This window comes from Coregonus clupeaformis, chromosome 12 (genome assembly GCF_020615455.1).
Source record: "Coregonus clupeaformis isolate EN_2021a chromosome 12, ASM2061545v1, whole genome shotgun sequence".
NCBI classification, from domain to species: domain Eukaryota; kingdom Metazoa; phylum Chordata; class Actinopteri; order Salmoniformes; family Salmonidae; genus Coregonus; species Coregonus clupeaformis.
The window spans coordinates 53827669-53854093 of record NC_059203.1 but is presented as its reverse complement, the minus strand read 5'-3'; the positions used below and the strand labels follow the sequence as shown (position 1 = coordinate 53854093).

Below are 26425 nucleotides of genomic sequence, written 5' to 3'. Positions count from 1 at the left end.
GGTCGTCGTCCCCGGAGTACTAGCTGCCACCGATCTATGTTTCATGTTCGTTTGGTTTTGTCTTGATGTTGTACACCTGTGTCTTGTTAGTCCTCGTTAGTGTCCTATTTAGTTCTCGTTGAGTGTGTTTGTCTTTGTGTGTAATTGCTCTTCTGTTTTGTGTTGGAGCTACGTACTTCCCTCCAGTGTTTTGGAGAGGTTTTTCGCACATGTTAGTGCGCCGTTTGTTTGACGCCTGTGTGCGCTGTTATTTCGCCTTCGGGCTTATCGTGCTTATTTTCTACGTGAATATTGCACTAAAGTCTTTTGGACTGAGCTTCTGCGTCCTGCGCTTGATTCATGCACCACACCCACCTTCAGCACCCCTTGACAGAATCACACACCACAATGGAATCAGCAGGATCTGCAGTTACGCCTGAGTCGCTCGAGGAGCATGTTCGCGGCCAAGATGACCAGATACGACAACTGGGGACCGCTCTACAGGACGTCATCAACACCCTGCACCGATGGGAGGCCAGCGGGGTACCCACACCTCCACCTACCCTGCCAACCCCATCGGCCGGTCCACCAGTCCCAGGTCCGGAACCCAGGGGGATTCGGCTCTCGCTCCCGAGGGCGTATGACGGAACAGCTGCCGGGTGTCAGGGGTTCCTCCTGCAGGTGGAGCTCTACCTGGCCACTGTACACCCGGTGCCCTCGGGACACGAGAGCGTTTCCGCCCTCATCTCCTGTCTCACGGGCAAGGCGTTGGAGTGGGCTAACGCCGAGTGGAGGAAGATGGACGCCAACACCATCTCCTACGCCGAGTTCTCCCGCCGCTTCAAGGCCGTGTTCGACCATCCACCTGAGGGCAAAGCGGCGGGGGAGCGTCTAGTCCACCTGAGACAGGGGAGGAGGAGCGCACAGGCGTTTGCTCTAGAGTTCCGGACTCTAGCGGCGGACGCAGGGTGGAATGAACGGGCCCTCATCGACCATTTTCGATGTAGCCTACGGGAGGACGTTCAACGTGAGTTGGCCTGCAGGGATACCCATCTCACCTTCGACCAGTTGGTCGATATGTCCATCCGTCTGGACACCCTGCTGGCCACCCGTGGACGTCCCGAGGGGGGTCCGTCCATTTCACCCTCCGGCACCTCCGAGCCGAGCCCTATGGAGCTCGGGGGTGCCGGCGCTAGAGAACGGAGGAGGAGGAGCCCGAGGGGGCCTGTCTCCTGCACCAAGTGCGGTCGTGGAGGGCACACTGCGGCCAGGTGCTGGGGAGGGTTCTCCGGGGGAGAAGACAACAGGCCACGCACTGGGGGGGCCTCCCAGGTGAGTAGACGTCCCACTTACCCAGAGCTTTCTGTTGCGCACTTTTGTATACCTGTGTGTTTTCCACAGGTTGCACCTCATTCCCAGCATAAGGCGCTAGTAGATTCAGGCGCAGCTGGGAATTTTGTTGATCGGAAGTTTTGTTTAGATTTAGGGATCCCTCTCCTACCTGTTGACAAACCTTTTCCCGTTCATGCCTTAGATAGCCGCCCGTTGGGGTCGGGGTTGATTAGGGAGATCACAGCGCCACTTAGGATGTGTGCGCAGGGGGGTCATGAAGAGACTATACAGCTGTATCTGATCGACTCTCCTGCGTACCCAGTGGTGCTGGGAATTCCCTGGTTAAGCACCCATAACCCTGCTATTTCGTGGCAACAGAGGGCTCTCGATGGGTGGTCTGCTCAGTGCGAGGGGCGATGTCTGGGTGTTTCCGTGGGGGCGACTTCGGTGGAAAGTCCAAACCAAGTGCCCGCACTGCACATTCCGCCTGAATATGGGGATTTAGCTCTCGTGTTTAGTAAAACGAGGGCGACGCAGTTGCCTCCTCATAGACAGGGGGATTGTGCGATTGATCTCCAGGCAGGAGCAGCGCTCCCACGGAGCCACGTGTATCCTTTGTCTCAAGAGGAGAGAAAAGCTATGGAGACTTACATAGCCGAATCTTTGAGACAGGGATACATTCGGCCCTCCACTTCTCCCGCCTCCTCGAGCTTCTTTTTTGTGAAGAAGAAAGATGGAGGGTTGCGCCCGTGCATTGATTACCGTGGTCTCAATCAGATTACTGTGAAATACAGTTATCCACTCCCTCTGATTGCGACCATGATAGAGTCATTGCATGGAGCGCGGTTTTTCACAAAATTGGATCTCAGGAGCGCGTATAACTTGGTGCGCATTAGGGAGGGCGACGAATGGAAGACAGCGTTTAGTACGACGTCAGGTCATTTCGAATATCTCGTCATGCCATATGGGTTGATGAATGCTCCATCAGTCTTCCAATCCTTCGTAGATGACATTTTCCGGGATATGCAGGGTCAAGGGGTGGTCGTGTACATTGATGACATTCTGGTGTACTCGTCTACCCGAGCCGAGCATATAACCCTGGTGCGTCGTGTATTGAGGAGGCTGTTGGAGCACGACCTATATGTCAAGGCAGAGAAATGTCTGTTTTTCCAGGAGTCGGTCTCCTTTTTGGGTTATCGGTTGTCCACGTCAGGGGTGAGAATGGAGGTGGATCGTGTGTCCGCTGTGCGTAATTGGCAAACTCCAACCACTGTAAAAGAGGTGCAGCAGTTCTTGGGCTTTGCGAATTACTACCGGAGGTTTATCCGGGGTTTTGGACAGGTGGCAGCTCCCATCACGTCCCTTCTGAAAGGGGGGTCCGGTGCGCCTGCAGTGGTCAGCTGATGCGGACAGGGCCTTTAGGAGACTGAAGGACCTGTTTACGTCGGGCTCCGGTGCTGGCGCATCCGGATCCCGCATTACCCTTTCAGGTTGAGGTAGACGCGTCTGAGGCTGGTATAGGGGCCGTTCTCTCTCAACGGTCCGGCACGCCACCTAAACTCCGCCCCTGTGCTTTTTACTCAAAAAAGCTCAGCCCGGCGGAGCGTAACTATGACGTTGGGGACAGGGAGCTGTTAGCTGTAGTTCAAGCCCTTAAGGTGTGGAGGCATTGGCTTGAGGGGGCTCAACACCCTTTCCTCATTTTGACTGACCATCGGAACCTGGAGTACATCCGGGCAGCGAGGAGACTGAACCCTCGCCAGGCTCGATGGAGTATGTTTCTCACCAGGTTCGTATTTAAAATCACGTACATCCCTGGGTCCCAGAATGGTAAGGCAGATGCGCTGTCCCGGCGGTATGACACGGAGGAGAGGTCCGTTGAGCCTACTCCCATACTACCGGAGTCTTGCCTTGTGGCACCGGTGGTGTGGGAGGTCGATGCCGAAATCGAGCGAGCGTTGCGTGCCGACCCCAGCCCTCCACAGTGTCCTGAGGGTCGGAAGTACGTTCCGCTCGAGATTCGGGATCGACTCATTTACTGGGCTCACACGTCACCCTCCTCTGGACATCCGGGTATTGGCCGGACAGTGCATTGCCTTAGCACTAAATACTGGTGGCCCACTTTGGCTAGGGATGTGAGGGTTTATGTCTCCTCCTGCTCGGTGTGCGCCCAGTGTAAGGCGCCCCGACATCTGCCCAGGGGTAAGTTACAACCCCTGCCCGTTCCACAACGACCATGGTCCCACCTCTCGGTGGATTTTGTGACAGACCTTCACCTCTCTCAGGGGAATAGCACCATCCTGGTCGTTGTGGACCGGTTCTCTAAGGCCTGTCGTCTTCTCCCTATGTCGGGTCTTCCTACTGCCCTACAGACCGCTGAGGCCCTATTTACCCACGTCTTCCGGCATTACGGGGTACCCGAGGATATAGTGTCTGATCGAGACCCCCAGTTTACCTCCCGTGTTTGGAGAGCGTTCATGGAGCGTTTGGGGGTCTCGGTTAGCCTTACCTCAGGGTACCACCCGGAGAGTAACGGGCAGGTAGAACGTGTCAACCAGGATGTGGGTAGGTTTCTGAGGTCGTATTGCCAGGGCCGGCCGGAGGAGTGGGCACGGTACATTCCCTGGGCCGAGATGGCCCAGAACTCTCTCAGCCACTCCTCTACCAACCTAACCCCCTTCCAATGTGTGTTAGGTTACCAGCCGGTTCTAGCACCTTGGCAGCAGAGCCAGATCGAGGCCCCTGCGGTGGATGATTGGATGAGACGCTCGGAAGAGACGTGGAACGCTGCCCACGTCCACCTGCAGCGGGCCGTCCTTCGTCACAAGGCGAGCGCCGATCTCCACCGCAGTGAGGGGCCGGTGTACGCACCCGGAGATCGAGTCTGGCTCTCTACCAGAAACCTACCCCTCCGCCTGCCCTGCCGGAAGCTGGGTCGGCGGTTTGTGGGGCCCTTTAAAGTCCTGAGAAGATTGAACGAGGTGTGTTATAGGTTACATCTACCTGTTGAGTATAAGAATATTAACCCCTCGTTCCATGTGTCTCTTCTCAGGCCGGTGGTAGCTGGTCCACTCCAGGACAATGAGATAGGGGAGACTCCTCCGCCCCCACTGGACATCGAGGGGGCTCCGGCGTACACCGTTCGGTCCATATTGGACTCAAGACGCCGGATGGGGGGGGGTCTCCAGTATCTCGTGGAGTGGGAGGGGTACGGCCCGGAGGAGCGGTGCTGGGTGCCGCGGAGGGACATCCTAGACCCATCTCTCCTGTTGGAGTTCCACCGGGACCATCCCGCGCGCCCTGCTCCGCGTCCTCCTGGTCGTCCCCGAGGCCGGGGTCGGCGCACGGCTGGAGCCGCGCGTCAAGGGGGGGGTACTGTCACGGTTTCGGCCGAGGCTGCTCCTCCTTCTGGTTCGGGCAGGCTTCGGCGGTCGTCGTCCCCGGAGTACTAGCTGCCACCGATCTATATTTCATGTTCGTTTGGTTTTGTCTTGATGTTGTACACCTGTGTCTTGTTAGTCCTCGTTAGTGTCCTATTTAGTTCTCGTTGAGTGTGTTTGTCTTTGTGTGTGATTGCTCTTCTGTTTTGTGTTGGAGCTACGTACTTCCCTCCAGTGTTTTGGAGAGGTTTTTCGCACATGTTAGTGCGCCGTTTGTTTGACGCCTGTGTGCGCCGTTATTTCGCCTTCGGGCTTATCGTGCTTATTTTCTACGTGAATATTGCACTAAAGTCTTTTGGACTGAGCTTCTGCGTCCTGCGCTTGATTCATGCACCACACCCACCTTCAGCACCCCTTGACACACTCTCTCTCTCTCGGATACAGTTTCCCATCCTCAACTTGTTTATACAGAACTCAAACCCTACCCATGGGATGACACACTGTCTACTACACAGATCTAGGATCAGAAAAACATAACCACTGTCTTCAATCAGTATGGGGCAACTCTAATCTGTGCTTCCCAAAAGTTGCTGCACTGTGCTCAGCCTGGTCTCATAGACTAGGCGTAACATAGTAAATATAAATCTGGAACAGTCAAATTAGTAAGACATATTCCATTTGGTATGGTTACATGAGACTACTTAAGGAAAAAACAAAAGTAGTGTAGTTGGCCAGGGTTGGTGGGCGTACAATGCGAATGTCTAGCAACCCAAACGTTGCGAGTTTGAATCTCAACATGGACAACTTTAGCATTTTAGCTAATTAGCAACTTTTCAACTACTTACTACTTCTTAGTGACTTTGCAACTACTGTACTTAGCATGTTAGCTAACCCTTCCCCTAACCTTAACTATTTTAGCTAACCCTTCCCCTAACCCTAACCTTAACCCTTTAACCTAACTCCTAAACGTAACCCTAACCCTAATCCCTAGCCTAGCTAACGTTAGTCAGCTAGCTAACTTTAGCTACCATAACATATTGTATGTTTTACAAATTCGTAACATATCATAAGAATTGTAATTCATAACATATCATTCGAAATGGCTGATGGACACCCACAAATTAATACATGCCATACGAAACGTAACATATCATACTAAATGAAGTGTCTCGAATTTATGTAAAGAATGATATGAAATGCTTTGAGACCACGTTGCTATACTGCACTACCTGAAGCTTTTAGGGATGGTTCCCCGGACCCAGAAATGGAATTAACCCCTATCCTGGTTTCTGGCCAATCCCAGTCACGAGCCCAACCACAAATCCACCATCTGGGAAACACAATCTACAGAAGATAACACTACATTACCAGCATTGTATGTTGTACCATAATACCGTGATGCTTTATGTAATTCTTGTTAAATCTCCATCCTGGTATAGCCCCGCCTTCAATACCTACTGGGAAACCAGTCAATTAGCAAACAACAGGAAACAGTACTGGGCCCATGCCTGCCATTGTGAAAACCCTTGGTGTAAGCCAGAGCTAACACCTATACAGTATATATAGACTTTAGCTCAGCGGGCAAACGCCATCTTGAGTTACACAGATGACCTGGGATCAATACCCAGATGGTTCAGTTCATTTCACATTGGTGAAAAAAGGTCACAATGGTGCCTGGACTCAAGTCACACAGTTGATGTCTAGCCTATCAGTTGCTGAGGTCAAAGTATAGCTGAGGTAATTCGGTGAATGCATAAGCCTTATGCTCACTGGGCTAACATCGTCGTGGAAAGCACAGATGACCTGGGCTCAATACCATTTTCCCTGTGCTATTATCTCTACTAGTGTACTACTTACTTTTAAGGCTATAAGAATAGCATCCTCAACCTGCATGGCTAAGTGTACTTTTGAATGAGCATGGTGGGGTGACGTGATAAGCAATCCAGTTATATAAGGATGCATTGGGGAATGAGTTACCTGAAAGTCCACTTCAGCTACACTGAAGAATCCAGGCTATAACCATCACAACTCTTCCCTCCATGGGTGATATTGTTAAATTAAAATCCAATTCATTTTCCAGTCTGGTAGCCTAAATAAGTAGGGGCACTGTGGCTGGCCTATGCCACGTCATGGGCACGCATTTCAACACACACACATACACACATACATACAGCGCAGGGATAGCTCAATTCGCGCTCGTGCTTATCAGACGGAAATGCGGCGCCCGCTCAACCGTGACTAAACACAGGGGGCTATCACGCGCACGCGCTCACGTCATCTCTGGTGGACCCGCCTTGTAACTTCCTATGCCAGGAGTTTGTCAGATGCGCATGTAGCGGCTCGCGGGGTTCTAAATGGAACAATGTGACTGGTCGGAAGTGACAGCCTTAACCGTGTGGGGTTAACGATTAAGCCAGGTACGGGCCGTTACCGTAAATAAGGCATGCATACCGGCACCCACGCATCAGGCTGCAGCACACATTATAACGGAGTGCAGGATACGAGACAACAGTTTTGACAGGATACGAGACAACCGTTTTGAGGCGTTCAGCAGTGCGCTCTGTTCTGTGTGGTTTCTCTCGTCTCCTCTGTGGACCTCTGCGTTTTAGGTAAAGAACTGTCTGTTATACCAGATGTGCTGGTACCGATCCAGACATATTGGACTGGGGGATGCTTTTCACCTCAGGCTATTTTCCTCTTTTATTCCTCGCTGCTCTCTTTATCTCTCCCCCCTCCCCCCTCTCCCCCTCTCTCTCTGTGAAGGGAATCGTAGTTTTTTGTCATTACCACTTTAGAGAATATTCCCTGGCTCATGTTACCGTTATGTTATGGTTCATCTAGCTGTCACGTCAGTTGCCTGAAATATTTCATTATACATAACTGGGCTACAAGTGGGTGGCTGACTAAATTTGGAGAGAAAAAATCCCCACGATCAATAATCGGGTTGTGTTGGCATTATCACAAACTCACAGAAGGGTTCCTTCCCCCTATTCACCCACGACCAAGCTTGTACTAATTTACGCCTTTGCTGTGTTGGGCTGCGGGGTATTGGTCTTGACTACTAAACAGAGGATTGTTTCAGGACCAGGACCAGGGGGGAAACCAAATGCGCACTAACGTAGGAGCGTATCTGATGTCTTAACATGTGGGGGGAGAATCAGCATTAGAGGACGTAGCCTACACCTCGGCTATTGGCAGAATATTTGTAGCCGGCCAGAGGAATTTACATGTTTGGCGCTGTATGAAACCGTTTGTAAACTCTTCCATAGGTGACCCCTCTTCATAACGCCAAACAGAGTCCGAGTAAAGCGTTGAGTTTTGTTAGTGCAACACACTTCTTTTTTAAGGTTAATATCCTACCCTTAGTCAACTCAGCTTGAAGTAGACCGCTGAAAGTAAAGGATGATTTAGGTAGGCTATAGCCGAGTGTCTAAGGCAGGGCTCTCCAACAAACAGATTTATTCCAACCGGTGCCTATACCAAATAAATTCAGTATTGCCATGTCCATTCCATGGCAGCCATTTGTGGTCAACAATGCGCATTTATAGGCTTGGCTACAAAAAAAAAGCTGAAGCTGATGTAATGTTCCCTGTGAAAGAGACAGAAAATGTAGCCTATTAAGTTAGGGTAGGTAACAACACATCTGCCACACTGATCCTTAACACGGGGGCCCCTCAGGGGTGCGTGCTCAGTCCCCTCCTGTACTCCCTGTTCACCCATGACTGCATGGCCAGGCACGACTCCAACACCATCATTAAGTTTGCCGACGACACAACAGTGGTAGGCCTGATCTCCGACAACGATGAGACAGCCTATAGGGAGAAGGTCAGAGACCTGGCCGTGTGGTGCCAGGATAACAACCTCTCCCTCACGTGATCAAGACAAAGGAGATGATTGTGGACTACAGGAAAAAAAAGAGGACTGAGCACACCCCCATTCTCATCGACGGGGTTGTAGTGGAACAGGTTGAGAGCTTCAAGTTCCTTGGTGTCCACATCACCAACAAACTATCATGGTCCATACACACCAAGACAGTTGTGAAGAGGGCACGACAAAGCCTATTCCCCCTCAGGAGACTGAATAGATTTGGCATGGGTCCTCAGATCCTCAAAAAGTTATTCAGCTACATCATCGAGAGCATCCTGACTGGTTGCATCACCGCCTGGTATGGCAACTGCTCGGCCTCCGACCTCAAGGCACTACAGAGGGTAGTGCGTACGGCCCAGTACATCACTGGGGCCAAGCTTCCTGCCATCCAGGACCTCTATACCAGGCGGTGTCAGAGGAAGGCCCTAAAAATTGTCAAAGACTCCAGCCACCCTAGTCATAGACTGTTCTCTCTGCTACCGCACGGCAAGCGGTACCGGAGCGCCAAGTCTAGGTCCAAAAGGCTTCATAACAGCTTCTACCCCCAAGCCATAAGACTCCTGAACAGCTAATCATGGCTACCCTGACTATTTACACTGCCCCCCACCCCACCCCACCCCATCCCCCTCTTTTACGCTGCTGCTACTCTGTTTATTATTTATGCATAGTCACTTTAACTCTACATGTACAGTCGTGGTCAAAAGTTTTGAGAATGACACAAGTATTGGTCTTCACAAAGTTCGCTGCTTCAGTGTTATGAGATATTTTTGTATAATTACAAGCATTCCATAAGTGTCAAAGGCTTTTATTGGCAATTACATTAAGTTTATGCAAAGAGTCAATATTTGCAGTGTTGACCCTTCTTTTTCAAGACCTCTGCAATCCGCCCTGGCATGCTGTCAATTAACTTCTGGGCCACATCCTGACTGATGGCAGCCCATTCTTGCATAATCAATGCTTGGAGTTTGTCAGAATTTGTGGGTTTTTGTTTGTCCACCCACCTCTTGAGGATCGACCACAAGTTCTCAATGGGATTAAGGTCTGGGGAGTTTCCTGGCCATGGACCCAAAATTACGATGTTTTGTTCCCCGAGCCACTTAGTTATCACTTTTGCCTTATGGCAAGGTGCTCCATCATGCTGGAAAAGATATTGGTCGTCACCAAACTGTTCTTGGATGGTTGGGAGAAGTTGCTCTCGGAGGATGTGTTGGTACCATTCTTTATTAATGTCTGTGTTCTTAGGCAAAATTGTGAGTGAGCCCACTCCCTTGGCTGAGAAGCTACCCCACACATGAATGGTCTCAGGATGCTTTACTGTTGGCATGACACAGGACTGATGGTAGCGCTCACCTTGTCTTCTCCGGACAAGGTGTTTTCTGGATACCCCAAACAATCAGAAAGGGGATTCATCAGAGAAAATGACTTTACCCCAGTCCTCAGCAGTCCAATCCCTGTACCTTTTGCAGAATATCAGTCTGTCCCTGATGGTTTTTTTTTACTCCTGAGTGGCGCAGTGGTCTAAGGCACCGCAGTGCTAACTGTGCCACTAGAGATCCTGGTTCGAATCCAGGCTCTGTCGCAGCCGGCCGCGACCGGGAGACTCATGGGCGGCGCACAATTGGCCCAGTGTCGTCCAGGGTAGGGGAGGGAATGGCCGGCAGGGATGTAGCTCAGTTGATAGAGCATGGCGTTTGCAACGCCAGGGTTGTGGGTTCGATTCCCACGGGGGGCCAGTATAAAAAAAAATATATATATATATATATATATATATTCACTAACTGTAAGTCGCTCTGGATAAGAGCGTCTGCTAAATGACTAAAATGTAAAAATGTAAAAAAATGTTTTTCCTGGAGAGAAGTGGCTTCTTTGCTGCCCTTCTTGACACCAGGCCATCCTCCAAAAGTCTTCGCCTCAATGTGCGTGCAGATGCAGTCACACCTGCCTGCTGCCATTCCTGAACAAGCTCTGCACTGGTGGTGCCCCGATCCCACAGCTGAATCAACTTTAGGAGACGGTCCTGGCGCTTGCTGGACTTTCTTGGAAGCCCTGACGCCTTCTTCACAACAATTGAACCTCTCTCCTTGAAGTTCTTGATGATCCGATAAATGGTTGATTTATGTGCAATCTTACTAGCAGCAATATCCTTGCCTGTGAAGCCCTTTTTGTAAAAAGCAATGATGACGGCACATGTTTCCTTGCAGGTAACCATGGTTAACAGAGGAAGAACAATGATTTCAAGCACCACCCTCCTTTTAAAGCTTCCAGTCTGTTATTCTAACTCAATCAGCATGACAGAGTGATCTCCAGCCTTGTCCTCGTCAACACTCTCACCTGTGTTAACGAGAGAATCACTGACATGATGGCAGCTGGTCCTTTTGTGGCAGGGCTGAAATGCAGTGGAAAAGTTTTTTGGGGATTAAGTTCATTTTCATGGCAAAGAGGGACTTTGCAATTAATTGCAATTCATCTGATCACTCTTCATGACATTCTGGAGTATATGCAAATTGCCATCATCAAAACTGAGGCAGCAGACTGTGTGAAAATTAGTATTTGTGTCATTCTCAAAACTTTTGACCACGACTGTACATATTACCTCAATTACCTCGACTAGCCGGTGCCCCCGCACATTGACCCTGTACTGGTACCCCCCTGTATATAGCCTCCCTACTGTTATTTTATTTTACTGCTGCTCTTTAGTTATTTGCTTTTATCTTTTACTTCACTATTTTTTACTTAACACATTTTTTATTAAATTTGTTATAAAAAAAGAAAATTGTTGGTAAGTAAGCATTTCACTGTAATGTCTACACCTGTTGTATTCGGCGCATGTGGCAAATACAATTTTATTTTATTTATAATTTTCTTCTCTTTCAGGTAAACAGCAGCCAGAGCGCTGGAGGAGAAGTACTCTCCCGCAGTGCAGCTCCGTAACTCTATCCGTGTGCTGCAGACCTTTAAATACTCCTCATAAAATAGCCACTTGGTGAAAGGTGAGACCTTCCCAGCCCAGGACACCGACTAGCGCGAGCTAGTCTGAAAGGACCATCAGAGCGCGTGCAGGACTGGATGACTTTCTGAAAAGAACTTCAGGCTACTAGCTGGACCTGCAATATTTCATGTACTTTTCCATACCAACTTTTCAAGACTTTTTGGTTACCAGTCGTTGTTGACCAGATAACAATTGGTTTGTTCGTTTGTTTTGCTGTCTTTAACAAATATATAATTGTGTTTCATTCTTCTATACATCTGTCTACCGTGCGCATGCAGTGAATGGAGAACATACTCCAGCTTCTCCCAAAGCACCGGCAAGATCTCACACATGCCTGGGGGAGAGCAGCTACGCACACCTGCCTTTGCAGTAGCCTAGTTGTGCCTTCAAAACGTTTTTTACCACATTATTTTGTGTTCATGACCACACCTGAGATCAGGTTATTAAAAACCGATCAAGGGAAATCTAAACTCAAACATCCCACAGCTTTTAGCCATAGCGTATATTTGTAATTCAGTTTACTGTCCCCAAAAGCTTCCGCATGGTACTTTGGTCGAAAGAGCAAGACAAACCGTCGGACACCGACATGTCATCCGGGGCGATAGAAATGAAGAAGGTGGTGCCACCAGTGTACCTCCACTCCAACGGCTCCGTTCACCCGGCTATCCTCACTGACGACCCCGAGGTGATGAGACCGGAGGAGAGGGGCGAGTACGAGCTCACGGAAGTGACATCCTTCACGGACAGGTCTGGTGAACCAGGAGATGAAGGCCGGGAGATAGTGGTGATAGACTGCCGGGCGAATGCCAAGGGCCAGCGCGAGGAGGATGCTCTCCTGGAGAACGCCAGCCAGAGCAACGAGAGCGATGACATAAGCACCGACCAGAGCCCAGAGCCACCAGCGCCGCTAAAAGAAACCTCCTTCTCCATCGGCCTCCAGGTGGTCTTGCCGTTCCTGCTGGCCGGGTTCGGGACGGTGGCGGCGGGCATGGTGCTGGACATTGTTCAGGTGAGGAGAAACTGTTTTGATTCACACCAATTTATTTCAGGTCAGGTGACAGGTCACATGGTCGTCAGACCAAAACTCCTGAACCTATTGATTCTATTTGATTCTGCACAGAGAGGAAGAGGCGAAGCGAGAGGGATAACTCAGCCTCAATTCTGGCTTCTCCTGCAGGTGGGGTTTTTCCGCTCACCAAGCAAGGAGTTTTTGTATTGAGGTCAATGAGTGTCGAATTTGGCCAGCAAGAAATCTAAGGCTTATTTGCTATGTGAGGTTTATTTGATCGAATAGAGGTGTTTTAATGCTTAGGTTGTTAAAGAGTGTACCGATATAAGTAGGACACGTGACATCCCAGCAACTTTGAGAAAAACCACTTGATTTCAGAGTTGTGCCTGTTAGTGCAATCCAGAATCCTTGGGACGTCACTACCCTAATCCTAACCTTAACCCCTACCCTAACCATAACCCTTACCTGACCCTAACTTTAACTGGTACATTAACCTTTTTACATTTAAACTTCAATGGGGTAGGGATGTCCCAAGGATACTGGATTGCAAGGACCATTGTGGTTGTTCACACGCTTATCTGCCCTCTCATTTGCTAGAATGGTCCCATCTGAACTTGTTTCCTCCCGACTGCCTTCCATTTTTGAAGACATTTATTTTCCTTGTTAGAGCGGCCAATGGAGTATCTGGTCAATATAATGGAACGTCTGTGTTCTCCAGTATGGACTCAGAAACAGAATGTTGAGGCATTGAGTAATGTTCCACCTGTAGGCTACAGACAACACTAGGCCTTGCTTGTGTCAGGAGCTGTACTGTAATGTGTTTATGCTACCTCCTCCACCCTCCACCCTCTACTCACCTCAGTCCCGTTAAAGACAATAAGGACCCAGTCTTCAGCCTATTTTTTCAGTCATGTTGTTAAGACATGCTCCGGTACTTTTGCGACGACTAAGTATTTTTTAAACCTCCCACTTTGGGCTGGATGTGTCAAAGTGTTCTTCATACATGCATAATCTATGAGCAGAATTACTGTCTTACCTCAATTAGCCACAAAATCCCTAGTTTGAAAGCACACACATGAGGGCGAGGCTAGCGTGGCTAAGCGAGTGCTGCTTGTATATATTGTAAATGGCCGGTTACCCCTTCACCCCTCGTCTGGCACATGTTGGTACACACTCCGTTCTTGGGAGGGGAGTAGGGGTGGAGGGGGGTAGAAAGAGGACAGCTGGACAGTTACATTAAGACTTATCTGTTTATTTATCTGACATATCTGTGAATACTGCTGAGACAGAGACTCAAACACATACAGTTGAAGTCGGAAGTTTACATACACCTTAGCCAAATACATTTAAACTCAGTTTTTCACAATTCCTGACATTTAATCCTGGTAAAAATTCCCTGTCTTTGGTCAGTTAGGATCACCACTTTATTTTAAGAATGTGAAATGTCAGAATAATAGTAGAGAGAATGATTTATTTCAGCTTTTATTTCTTTCATCACATTCCCAGTGGGTCAGAAGTTTACATACACTCAGTTAGTATTTGGTATCATTGCCTTTAAATTGTTTAACTTGGGTCAAATGCTTTGGGTAGCCTTCCACAAGCTTCCCACAATAAGTTGGGTGAATTTTGGCCCATTCCTCCTGACAGAGCTGGTGTAACTGAGTCAGGTTTATAGGCCTCCTTGCTCGCACACGCTTTTTCAGTTCTGCCCACAAATGTTCTATAGGATTGAGGTCAGGGCATTGTGATGGCCACTCAAATACCTTGACTTTGTTGTCCTTAAGCCATTTTGCCACAACTTTGGAAGTATGCTTGGGGTCGTTGTCCATTTGGAAGACCCATTTGCGACCAAGCTTTAACTTCCTGACTGATGTCTTGAGATGTTGCTTCAATATATCCACATAATTTTCCTTCCTCATGATGCCATCTATTTTGTGAAGTGCACCAGTCCCTCCTGCAGCAAAGCACCCCCACAGCATGATTCTGCCACCCCCATGCTACACGATTGGGATGGTGTTCTTTGGCTTGCAAGTACCCCCTTTTTCCTCCAAACATAACGATGGTCATTATGGCCAAACAGTTCTTTTTTTGTTTCATCAGACCAGAGGACATTTCTCCAAAAAGTAAGATCTTTGTCCCCATGTGCAGTTGCAAACCGTAGTCTGGCTTTTTTATGGCAGTTTTGGAGCAGTGGCTTCTTCCTTGCTGAGCGACCTTTCAGGTTATGTCGATATAGGACTAGTTTTACTGTGGATATAGATACTTTTGTACATATTTCCTCCAGCATCTTCACAAGGTCCTTTGCTGTTGTTCTGGGATTGATTTGCACTTTTTGCACCAAAGTACGTTCATCTCTAAGAGACAGAACGCATCTCCTTCCTGAGCAGTATGACGACCGCGTGGTCCCATGGTATTTATACTTGCGTACTATTGTTTGTACAGATGAACGTGTTACCTTCAGGCATTTGGAAATTGCTCCCAAGGATGAACCAGACTTGTGGAGGTCTACCATTTTTTTTCTGAGGTCTTGGCTGATTTCTTTTGATTTTCCCATGATGTCAAGCAAAGAGGCACTGAGTTTGATGGTAGGCCTTGAAATACATCCACAGGTACACCTCCAATTGACTCAAATGATGTCAATTAGCCTATCAGAAGCTTCTAAAGCCATGATTTTCTGGAATTTTCCAAGCTGTTTAAAGGCTCAGTCAATTTAGTGTATGTAAACTTCTGACCCACTGGAATTGTGATACAGTGAATTATAAGTGAAATAATCTGTCTGTAAACAATTGTTGGAAAAATTACTTGTGTCATGCACAAAGTAGATGTCCTAACCGACTTGCCAAAACTATAGTTTATTAACAAGAAATTTGTGGAGTGGTTGAAAAACGAGTTTTAATGACTCCAACCTAAGTGTATGTAAACTTCCGACTTAAACTGTAAGTAGATCCTCATGGTTCTATTTTCTGATAGAATAGAGCTGAGCAGAACATAATAGAATAACACACCATATAATAGAACAGAGTATAGTATGTGCATGCAGCTGTAAAGTATAGTGTTCATTTCAGCCACTGTAGCTGACTGTAACCCAAAGGAGACAAACAACAGTCTACAGCCAGAGTACTGCTGGGTTCTGAGAGCCACAGGGGAAACAATTTAATGTAATTACTCTACTTCCCACTTTACTGTTGCATTGCCTGGTGTAAACTGGGTATGGATATTCAGTATATTATAATATGTGGATATGTGTGTTGGTTCCGTGTGTGTGTGTGTGCGCATGGCCTGGGTGGCTGACAGGTCATATATTTATTGAAGGTCAGCCTCTGCTACAGATAAAGATGGAGGTGTCTGGTAAGTGCTGGCACTGACTGCCGATTTTGATGCCAACATATGAGAGAGAGAGAGAGAGAGAGAGAGAGAGAGAGAGAGAGAGAGAGAGAGAGAGAGAGAGAGAGAGAGAGAGAGAGAGAGAGAGAGAGAGAGAGAGAGAGAGAGAGAGAGAGAGAGAGAGAGAGAGAGAGAGAGAGAGAGAGAGAGAGAGAGAGAGAGAGAGAGAGAGAGAGAGAGAGAGAGAGAGAGAGAGAGAGAGAGAGAGAGAGAGAGAGAGAGAGAGAGAGAGAGAGAGAGAGAGAGAGAGAGAGAGAGAGAGAGAGAGAGAGAGAGAGAGAGAGAGAGAGAGAGAGAGAGAGAGAGAGAGAGAGAGAGAGAGAGAGAGAGAGAGAGAGAGAGAGAGAGAGAGAGAGAGAGAGAGAGAGAGAGAGAGAGAGAGAGAGAGAGAGAGAGAGAGAGAGAGAGAGAGAGAGACCACCAACCACTGGTTCTGGGGTTATAACTGTTGTTATAAAGACAGATTAGTGCCTCACTGTGGTTAATAGCCTGCACTCTTGTGTGCTGTTACTCATATTCTCTAACCAGGACGTTCTTTCTTTCCCTGTCGGTCTACCTCTCTCATTCAATCATAGCGTGCTGATTCATCTGTACTTCTCTGAACTTCCCTGCTAAATACTGAATTATTTCCACCCTGTTAAACACTTAATAACAACAGCTATGATGATAAAGAAAATAGACAGTGATATCATTTCCTGTGAAGATAAATAATAGATCATGACAATGTCGTCAATATAGTGAATGATTCTAGAAGCCTGTCTAGTAGGTTCTATCACATTCTAATTCCCCTCCCCTGACATGTGCTAACTGCTAACTCAGCTAACCCCCTTCTGCCCTTGCAGGAGGCAATTACCCTGCTCTCTCTCACTCTCGCTCTCTCTTTCTCTCTCTCTCCAGGGTGATGCATGTACGCGTTCTCCACAGCTTTCTCTATTATGTCTGTGTGAAATGTGACCCACCTATTTCACTTCCCTTAGTTTCCTCCTCACTACACACACACACACACCCTGTCTCTGGCCCAATTCCTACAATGTCACACAGGAAAGACAACACAGGACAGTATTGAGAAGGAAGGGACTGTAGCTGACATTGAAGGGCAGTGTCCCAATACTGTCTGTCAATCCCAAACCTGAGGTCACAGTGTTCCAGTACTGTCTGTCATACCAAACCTAAGGACGCAGTGTCCCAATACTGTCGGTCAATCCCAAACCACAGGAGCAGTGGGCCTGCTGAAATGGTCCTCTGAAATGGACACTTTCACACCCTCTGAAATGGACACTTACTGTAGGTCAGTGAGAGGACAGGTCACAGATTTGGTCTTTGTTAGATTTGATTTATGTGTTTACATTCCTACGAATGTCAAAGGTCAAGACAGGTGCAATGGTTGTTTTGATGTTTGTCTGGAAGGCTGGACATGCTTCCAGTAGAGAGAGAGAGAGAACATCCCACCCCAGATAGTGTCTCAGCCACAGTTGATTGACATTCACAGATTAGATAGTGTTAAAATGTGGGGTAACTTGTTTGTCTGTTGCTTTGTATGATTTCTCCTATCTGTTTATCTGTCTGTCATCCGTCTGTCTGTCTGCCCCACACTGTGGCATCGGATGATGTGCAGATGACCAAAATAAAACCGCGAGGCGAGACATTGGTTTAGCCTCAGCGCCTCAACAACAGACAAACAATCTAAAAATACAGGAAACAGGAATTCATAATTAACACAAAAGCCTGACAACAGCCAACCCTCTACACCCATGGGAGGACATTTTGATGATTTGCTAGGCTCTTATCACATACAGTGCATTCGGAAACTATTCAGACCCCTTGACTACTTCCACATTTTGTTACAGCCTTATTCTAAAATTGATTAAATTATTTGTTTCCCTCATCAATCTATACACAATACCCCATAATAACAAAGCGAAAACAGGTTTTTAGAAATGTTTGCAAATGTATTACAAATAAAAAACAGAAATACATTATTGACATAAGTATTCAGACACTTTGCTATGAGACTCGAAATTGAGCTCAGGTGCATCCTGTTTCCATTGATCATCCTTAAGATGTTTCTACAACTTGAGTGGTTCACCTTCCAACAGGACAACGACCCTAAGCACACAGCCAAGACAACGCAGGAGTGGCTTCGGGACAAGTCTCTGAATGTCCTTGAGTGGCCCAGCCAGAGCCCGGACATGAACCCGATCGAACATCTCTGGAGAGACCTGAAAATAGCTGTGCAGCGACGTTCCCCATCCAACCTGACAGAGCTTGAGAGGATCTGCAGAGAAGAATGGGAGAAACTCTCCAAAGACTTGAGGCTGTAATCACTGCCAAAGGTGCTTCAACAAAGTACTGAGTAAAGGGTCTGAATACTTATGTAAATGTGATATTTAATAATTACATTTTTTAATACATTTGCAAACATTTTTAAAAACCTGTTCTTGCTTTGTCATTATGAGGGTATTGTGTGTAGATTGACGAGGGGAAAAAAATAATTTAAGCCATTTTAGAATAAGGCTATAATGTAACAAAATGTGGAAACAGTCAAGGAGTCTGAATACTTTCCAAATGCGTTGTAAACTATCATGAATGACAACAATTGCTGTCTCGTTCAAATCAAATCAAATTGTATTTGCCACATGCGCCGAATACAACAGGTGTAGAACATACAGTGAAATGCTTACTTACAAGCCCTTAACAAACAATGCAGTTTTTAAGAAAATAAAAAAAGTGTTAAGTAAAAAATAGCAAATAATTAAAGAGCAGCAGTAAAATAAAATAACAGTAGGGAGGCTATATACAGGTGGTACCGGTTCAGAGTCAATGTGCGGGTGCACCGGTTAGTCGAGGTAATTGAGGTAATATGTACATGTGGGTAGAGTTAAAGTGACTATGCATAAATAATAAACAGAGTAGTAGCAGCATAAAAGAGGGAGTGGGGGGCAATGCAAATAGTCTGGGTAGCCATGATTAGCTGTTCAGGAGTCTTATGGGTTGGGGGTAGAAGCTTTTAAGAAGCCTTTTGGACATAGACTTGGCGCTCCGGTACCGCTTGCCGTGCGGTAGCAAAGAGAACAGTCTATGACTAGGGTGGCTGGAGTCTTTGACAATTTTTAGGGCCTTCCTCTGACACCGCCTGGTCCAGGATGGCAGGAAGCTTGGCCCCAGTGATGTACGCACTACCCTCTGTAGTGCCTTGCAGTCGGAGGCCGAGCAGTTGCCATACCAGGCGGTGATGCAACCAGTCAGGATGCTCTTGATGGTGCAGCTGTATAACTTTTTGAGGATCTGAGGACCCATGCCAAATCTTTTCAGTCTCCTGAGGGGGAATAGGCTTTGTTTTGCCATCTTCACGACTGTCTTGGTGTGTTTGGACCATGATAGTTTGTTGGTGATGTGGACCCCAAGGAACTTGAAGCGTTCATCCTGTTCCACTACAGCCCCGTTGATGAGAATGGGGGTGTGCTCAGTCCTCTTTTTTCCCCTGTAGTCCACAATCATCTCCTTTGTCTTGATCACGTTGAGGGAGAGGTTGTTATCCTGGCACCACACGGCCAGGTCTCTGACCTCCTCCCTATAGGCTGTCTCATCGTTGTCGGTGATTAGGCCTACCAGTGTTGTGTCGTCGGCAAACTTAATGATGGTGTTGGAGTCGTGCCTGGCCATGGGTGAACAGGGAGTACAGGAGGGGACTGAGCACGCACCTCTGAGGGGCCCACGTGTTGAGGATCAGCGTGGCAGATGTGTTGTTACCTACCCTTACCACCTGGCGGTGGCCCGTCAGGAAGTCCAGGATCCAGTTGCAGCGGGAGGTGTTTAGTCCGAGGGTCCTTAGCTTAGTGATGAGCTTTGAGGGCACTATGCTGTTGAACGCTGAGCTATAGTCAATGAATAGCATTCTCACGTACAGTTGAAGTCGGAAGTTTACATACAATTACAGTGGGGAGAACAAGTATTTGATACACTGCCGATTTTGCAGGTTTTCCTACTTACAAAGCATGTAGAGATCTGTAATTGTTATCATAGGTACACTTCAACAGTGAGAGACGGAATCTAAAACAAAAATCCAGAAAATCACATTGTATGATTTTTAAGTAATACATTTGCATTTTATTGCATGACATAAGTATTTGATCACCTACCAACCAGTAAGAATTCCGGCTCTCACAGACCTGTTAGTTTTTCTTTAAGAAGCCCTCCTGTTCTCCACTCATTACCTGTATTAACTGCACCTGTTTGAACTCGTTACCTGTATAAACGACACCTGTTCACACACTCAATCAAACAGACTCCAACCTCTCCACAATGGCCAAGACCAGAGAGCTGTGTAAGGACATCAGGGATAAAATTGTAGACCTGCACAAGGCTGGGATGGGCTACAGGACAATAGGCAAGCAGCTTGGTGAGAAGGCAACAACTGTTGGCGCAATTATTAGAAAATGGAAGAAGTTCAAGATGACGGTCAATCACCCTCGGTCTGGGGCTCCATGCAAGATCTCACCTCGTGGGGCATGAATGATCATGAGGAAGGTGAGGGATCAGCCCAGAACTACACGGCAGGACCTGGTCAATGACCTGAAGAGAGCTGGGACCACAGTCTCAAAGAAAACCATTAGTAACACACTACGCCGTCATGGATTAAAATCCTGCAGCGCACGCAAGGTCCCGCTGCTCAAGCCAGCGCATGTCCAGGCCCGTCTGAAGTTTGCCAATGACCATCTGTATGATCCAGAGGAGGAATGGGAGAAGGCCATGTGGTCTGATGAGACAAAAATGAGTATAACCCCAAGAACACCATCCCAACCGTGAAGCATGGAGGTGGAAACATCATTCTTTGGGGATGCTTTTCTGCAAAGGGGACAGGACGACTGCACCGTATTGAGGGGAGGATGGATGGGGCCATGTATCGCGAGATCTTGGCCAACAACCTCCTTCCCTCAGTAAGAGCATTGAAGATGGGTCGTGGGTGGGTCTTCCAGCAAGACAACGACCCGAAACAAACAGCCAGGGCAACTAAGGAGTGGCTCCGTAAGAAGCATCTCAAGGTCCTGGAGTGGCCTAGCCAGTCTCCAGACCTGAACCCAATAGAACATCTTTGGAGGGAGCTGAAAGTCCGTATTGCCCAGCGACAGCCCCGAAACCTGAAGGATCTGGAGAAGGTCTGTATGGAGGAGTGGGCCAAAATCCCTGCTGCAGTGTGTGCAAACCTGGTCAAGACCTACAGGAAACGTATGATCTCTGTAATTGCAAACAAAGCTTTCTCTACCAAATATTAAGTTCTGCTTTTCTGATGTATCAAATACTTATGTCATGCAATAAAATGCAAATGAATTACTTAAAAATCATACAATGTGATTTTCTGGATTTTGGTTTTAGATCCCGTCTCTTACAGTTGAAGTGTACCTATGATAAAAATTACAGACCTCTACATGCTTTGTAAGTAGGAAAACCTGCAAAATCAGCAGTGTATCAAATACTTGTTCTCCCCACTGTAGGTTGGAGTCACTAAAACTCGTTTTTCAACCATTCCACACATTTCTTGTTAGGACAACTACGTAATTTTTCCAACAATCGTTTACAGACAGATTATTTCACTTATGATTCACTGTATCACAATTCCAGTGGGTCAGAAGTTTACATACACTAAGTTGACTGTGCCTTTAAACAGCTTGGACAATTCCAGGAAATGATGTCATGGATGTAGAAGCTTCTGATAGGCTAATTGACATCATTTGAGTCAATTGGAGGTGTACCTGTGGATGTGTTTCAAGGCCTACCTTCAAACTCAGTGCTTCTTTGCTTGACATCATGGGAAAATCAAAAGAAATCAGCCAAGACCTCAGAAAAAAAATTGTAGACCTCCACAAGTCTGGTTCATCCTTGGGAGCAATTTCCAAACACCTGAAGGTACCACGTTCATCTGTACAAACAATAGTATGCAAGTATAAACACCATGGGACAACGCAGCTGTCATACCGCTCAGGAAGGAGATGCGTTCTGTCTCCTAGAGATGAACGTACTTTGGTGCGAAAAGTGCAAATCAATCCCAGAATAACAGCAAAGGACCCTGTGAAGATGCTGGAGGAAACAGGTACAAAAGTATCTATATCCACAGTAAAACGAGTCCTATATCGACATAACCTGAAAGGCCGCTCAGTAAGGAAGAAGCCACTGCTCCAAAACCGCCATAAAAAAGCCAGACTATGGTTTGCAACTGCACATGGGGACAAAGATCTTACTTTTTGGAGAAATGTCCTCAGGTCTGATGAAACAAAAATAGAACTGTTTGGCCATGATGACCATCGTTATGTTTGGAGAAAAAAGGGGGTTGCTTGCAAGCCGAAGAACACCATCCCAACCGTGAAGCATGGAGGTGGCAGAATCATGCTGTGGGGGTGCTTTGCTGCAGGAGGGACTGGTGCACTTCACAAAATAGATGGCATCATGAGGAAGGAAAATTATGTGGATATATTGAAGCAACATCTAAAGACATCAGTCAGGAAGTTAAAGCTTGGTCGCAAATGGGTCTTCCAAATGGAAAATGACCCCAAGCATACTTCCAAAGTTGTGGCAAAATGGCTTAAGGACAACAAAGTCAAGGTATTGGAGTGGCCATCACAAAGCCCTGACCTCAATCCCATAGAACATTTGTGGGCAGAACTAAAAAAGCGTGTGCGAGCAAGGAAGCCTACAAACCTGACTCTGTTACACCAGCTCTGTCAGGAGGAATGGGCCAAAATTCACCCAACTTATTGTGGGAAGCTTGTGGAAGGCTACCCGAAACGTTTGACCCAAGTTAAGCAATTTAAAGGCAATGCTACCAAATACTAATTGAGTGTATGTAAACTTCTGACCCACTGGGAATGTGATGAAATAAATAAAAGCTAAAATAAATCATTTTCTCTACTATTATTCTGACATTTCACGTTCTTAAAATAAAGTGGTGATCCTAACTGACCTAAGACAAGGAATTTCTACAAGGATTAAATGTCAGGAATTGTGAAAAACTGAGTTTAAATGTATTTGGCTAAGGTGTATGTAAACTTCCGACTTCAACTGTAGGTGTTATTGTTGTCCATGTGGGAGTGCAATAAAGATTGCATAATCTGTGGATCCATTGGGGTGGTATGCAAATTGGAGTGGGTCTGGTGTTTCTGGGATAATGGTGTTGATGTGAGCCATGACCAGCCTTTCAAAGAACTTCATGGCTACAGACGTGAGTGCTACGGGTCGGTAGTCATTTAGGCAGGTTATCTTAGTGTTCTTGGGCACAGGGACTATGGTGGTCTGCTTGAAACATGTTGGTATTACAGACTCAGTCAGGGACATGTTGAAAATGTCAGTGAAGACACTTGCCAGTTGGTCAGCGCATGCTCGGAGTACACATCCTGGTAATCCGTCTGGCCCTGCGGCCTTGTGAATGTTGACCTGCTTAAAAGTCTTGCTCACATCGGCTACGGAGAGCATGATCACATAGTCATCCGGAACAGCTGATGCTCTCATGCATGCTTCAGTGTTGCTTGCCTCGAAGCGAGCATAGAAGTGATTTAGCTCGTCTTGTAGGCTTGTGTCACTGGGCAGCTCGCGGCTGTGCTTCATGGCTGCCTTTCCTCGCCTCCTTCCCTGATCTCTTTATTGCCACTATATTTGCTTTAAACTTTAATTTTCTGTCGTCCAGGTCCTGAGGCAGCAAAGCATCCCCAAACCATCACACCACCACCACCATGCTTGACCTTTGGTATGATGTTCTTACTGTGGAATGCAGTGTTTGGTTTTCGCCAGGCATAATGGGACCCATCTCGTCCAAAAAGTTGACTCAAGTTTGTCAAAAAGCACCTGGATGATCATCAAGACTCTTGGAAGAACGTTCTATGGACAGATGATTCAAAATTATAACTTTTTGGACGACATGGTTCCAGTAATGCCTGGCGGAAACCAAACGTCTGTTTCCCTTCTCAATAGGGCATCTACGTTTCCATGCTTCGCCCCTGACCTGTGCACAACAGAAAAAGAGAAGCGTTGAAGGGACAAGAACCACCTGGTGACCTGATCGTTTGTGTCTTCCCCTGGCCAGGGGAAACCAGGGGAGCATGGTCCGTGACCAGGGTGAAGTGGGTACCTAACAGGTAGTACTTGAGAGTGTCTAGCGCCCACTTCACCGCCAGACACTTTCTTAACAATTGAGTATATTTTTTCTCTCTGTATCAGCTTTCGGCTGATGTACATGATGGGGTGCTCCTCCGGATGGGAGCACAGCGCTTCCTTCAGATGGCTGAACGCCGCTTCTGTCTCGTCCGTCCATTTCACTGTTTTCGGGAGGTGGGCCCTGGTTAGATCGGTAAGGGGGGAAGCTATAGCCGCAAAGTTGGGGATAAACCGGCTATAGTATCCTGCCAGTCTCAGGAAGGACTTGACCTGTGTCTTGGTGCGTGGAACGGGCCAGTCACGTACCGCATGAACCTTCCTCTCCTGGGGCTTGACATTCCCCCGTCCGATCAAATACCCCAGGTGCCATCTCCAAATTGTTAAATTATCAGAGATTAGACAAGAACGGCACCGCTTGTCCATAGGAGGCTTTAGAACTTTCAAGAACGTTCTGTTTGCACTCGTCAGTATTGGAGGTCACTGACATCATGCGAGTTGCTATGACGCTATTTTTCCTTTAACATTACTTAGGCATGGTCCCCCTTCCCCTCCAAGATCTGTGGCTGTCTGCCTGAAAGCATTCAGTGTCAATTAATTTCAATTGAACATTTTTGTTGTTAGCAACCAGCATAATTGACCCAGGGGTTCCCCCCTAGGAAAATAATCAAGGAGAAACACTGCTGTGTGCCATCAGTGTTACTGCCTGTGATGTCATAGGTGTTCCGACCGTTGGTGTCACTGCACAGTCATCAACATTGCGTTGGTGTTGCATGCCGCTGGGTTCAGAATCCTGCCTGTACGAAGTGTACATATATGCACAGCAGTTTCATATGAGCAGTGTTTCTGCTGCATTCATTTAGCTGTGGAACTGCGCCATGGCAAAATCATTGCCCCCACTGCAATCTTTTTAAATATAATATATTTTTTTACATCATAGTATTCCTACCAAACAAACAGTACTTTCGATAATCTGTCTGTGTACAGCACCGCTCTAAATGTTATTTAGCTCTGTTTGGGTACAACACCGTTCTAAAGGTTATTTAGCTCTTTGTGCCACTCTGGCAGCCAAACCTGCCTGCGCACGAAACACAGTGCACTGTCCTCGAGACAGAGTGCTAGTCAGACTCAGAGAGACAGCAAGCCAGTCACTGATACGGAATACATATTAGGAACTTTGTAATTCCTTCTCCTCAGACCTTACCCCTCACCTAGTCAAGTCTCAACACTGCACTAGTCAAGTATCACCCAACCACCTCAACGCTCCTCCCTCCCCCTCAACCCCCAGTTGCAATGTTGTAGTTTTAAAGCTAATTTCCTGTCATTCTAAACATTTAGCATTTTGCCATGGCTTACGACGTGTTCATATGCTAGGCAGCTTTAGGGGGCCCCGTGAACACCCTCCCCCCACTGCTACTAACATTTCCAGAGGAAACACTCCATGTGAGCAACAGTGGGAAAACGGGGCTGTGTTCCTTTTCTTTCCTCTTGATACACCATGATACTGGCTGACTGTCCACATAGTTTGCAGAACTGGGGCTGGTCGTTGGGAGGTGAGGGTGTTGTTGGCTTGGCTCCACTGTTCCATTGGAGACAACACCTTCTTTGTTGATGGATCAATGTCCACCAGCCTTATACCTCAGCCCCAACCTCACCCCCCAACCTCATCCCCCAGCCCCAACCTCATCCCACAGCTTAATGCCCCAACCCCAGGCTTGTACCACTGCCTCAGCCTTATAGTAAGTCTAACCCAGTCATTCCTTAGCTATGTACCCCAAAATTATCCTCATCCTTATAGCCCAGTCTAGCCTCTGTCCCACTCTGCTGTTCCTGCCACTGCACTCACTGCGCTGGGCTAATGGAGAAACATCAGAGAGGCACTTTACCCCAGTCATCATTTCAGGGACTCATGGAGACCATCTCAAGGGCTGGAAAACAGCTAAAGTGAGGGGCAAAGTGGCCCTGTAATCAGCTCCAGGACCACAGAGTCATCAACTGTGAATTTCCATTTGATTCTACAGCAACTGAGCTGCGTGAGTGTGTGTAGTTGTGTGTGTGTAATTTATTCATTTTCTCTGATGTCTCCCATCACAGGCCATACAGCATATCTAAATTACCCTTTAGATTTAGCTGGCCTTGCTCCTGGCTGACTTTGTCCCTGACTAAGTCATTTACTGTGGAGAGTCTATGGTAACTGGAACAGAGGCAGAGAGTATTAAATACTCTCTTCCTCTGTGCCAATCTGCCTGCTAGCTCTCTGACTCAGCACGAGAGCTAGCAGGCAGATGGAGGGTTACAGTAAAAACAATGTGGGCTGCAAGTACTGTATGAAAGGTGATCAATAAA

At 47.3% G+C, this 26425-nt stretch overlaps 1 protein-coding gene across 2 annotated transcripts in view; it reads left to right on the top strand.

Moving 5' to 3' along the window:
• Positions 1-7000: 7000 nt before the first annotated feature.
• The window catches only part of LOC121577679 (solute carrier family 41 member 1), a 55661-nt gene continuing 36236 nt past the window's right edge, over positions 7001-26425 (top strand). The window contains exons 1-2 of one of the 2 annotated variants that reach the window (XM_041891452.2): positions 7001-7108; positions 11433-12556. In XM_041891452.2, coding sequence (XP_041747386.1) covers positions 12089-12556 — 468 coding nt within the window. In that variant the 5' untranslated portion in view covers positions 7001-7108; positions 11433-12088. Of the gene's footprint in view, positions 7301-11432; positions 12557-26425 lie in introns of both variants that reach the window. The other variant, XM_041891451.2, reaches the window with a different exon arrangement.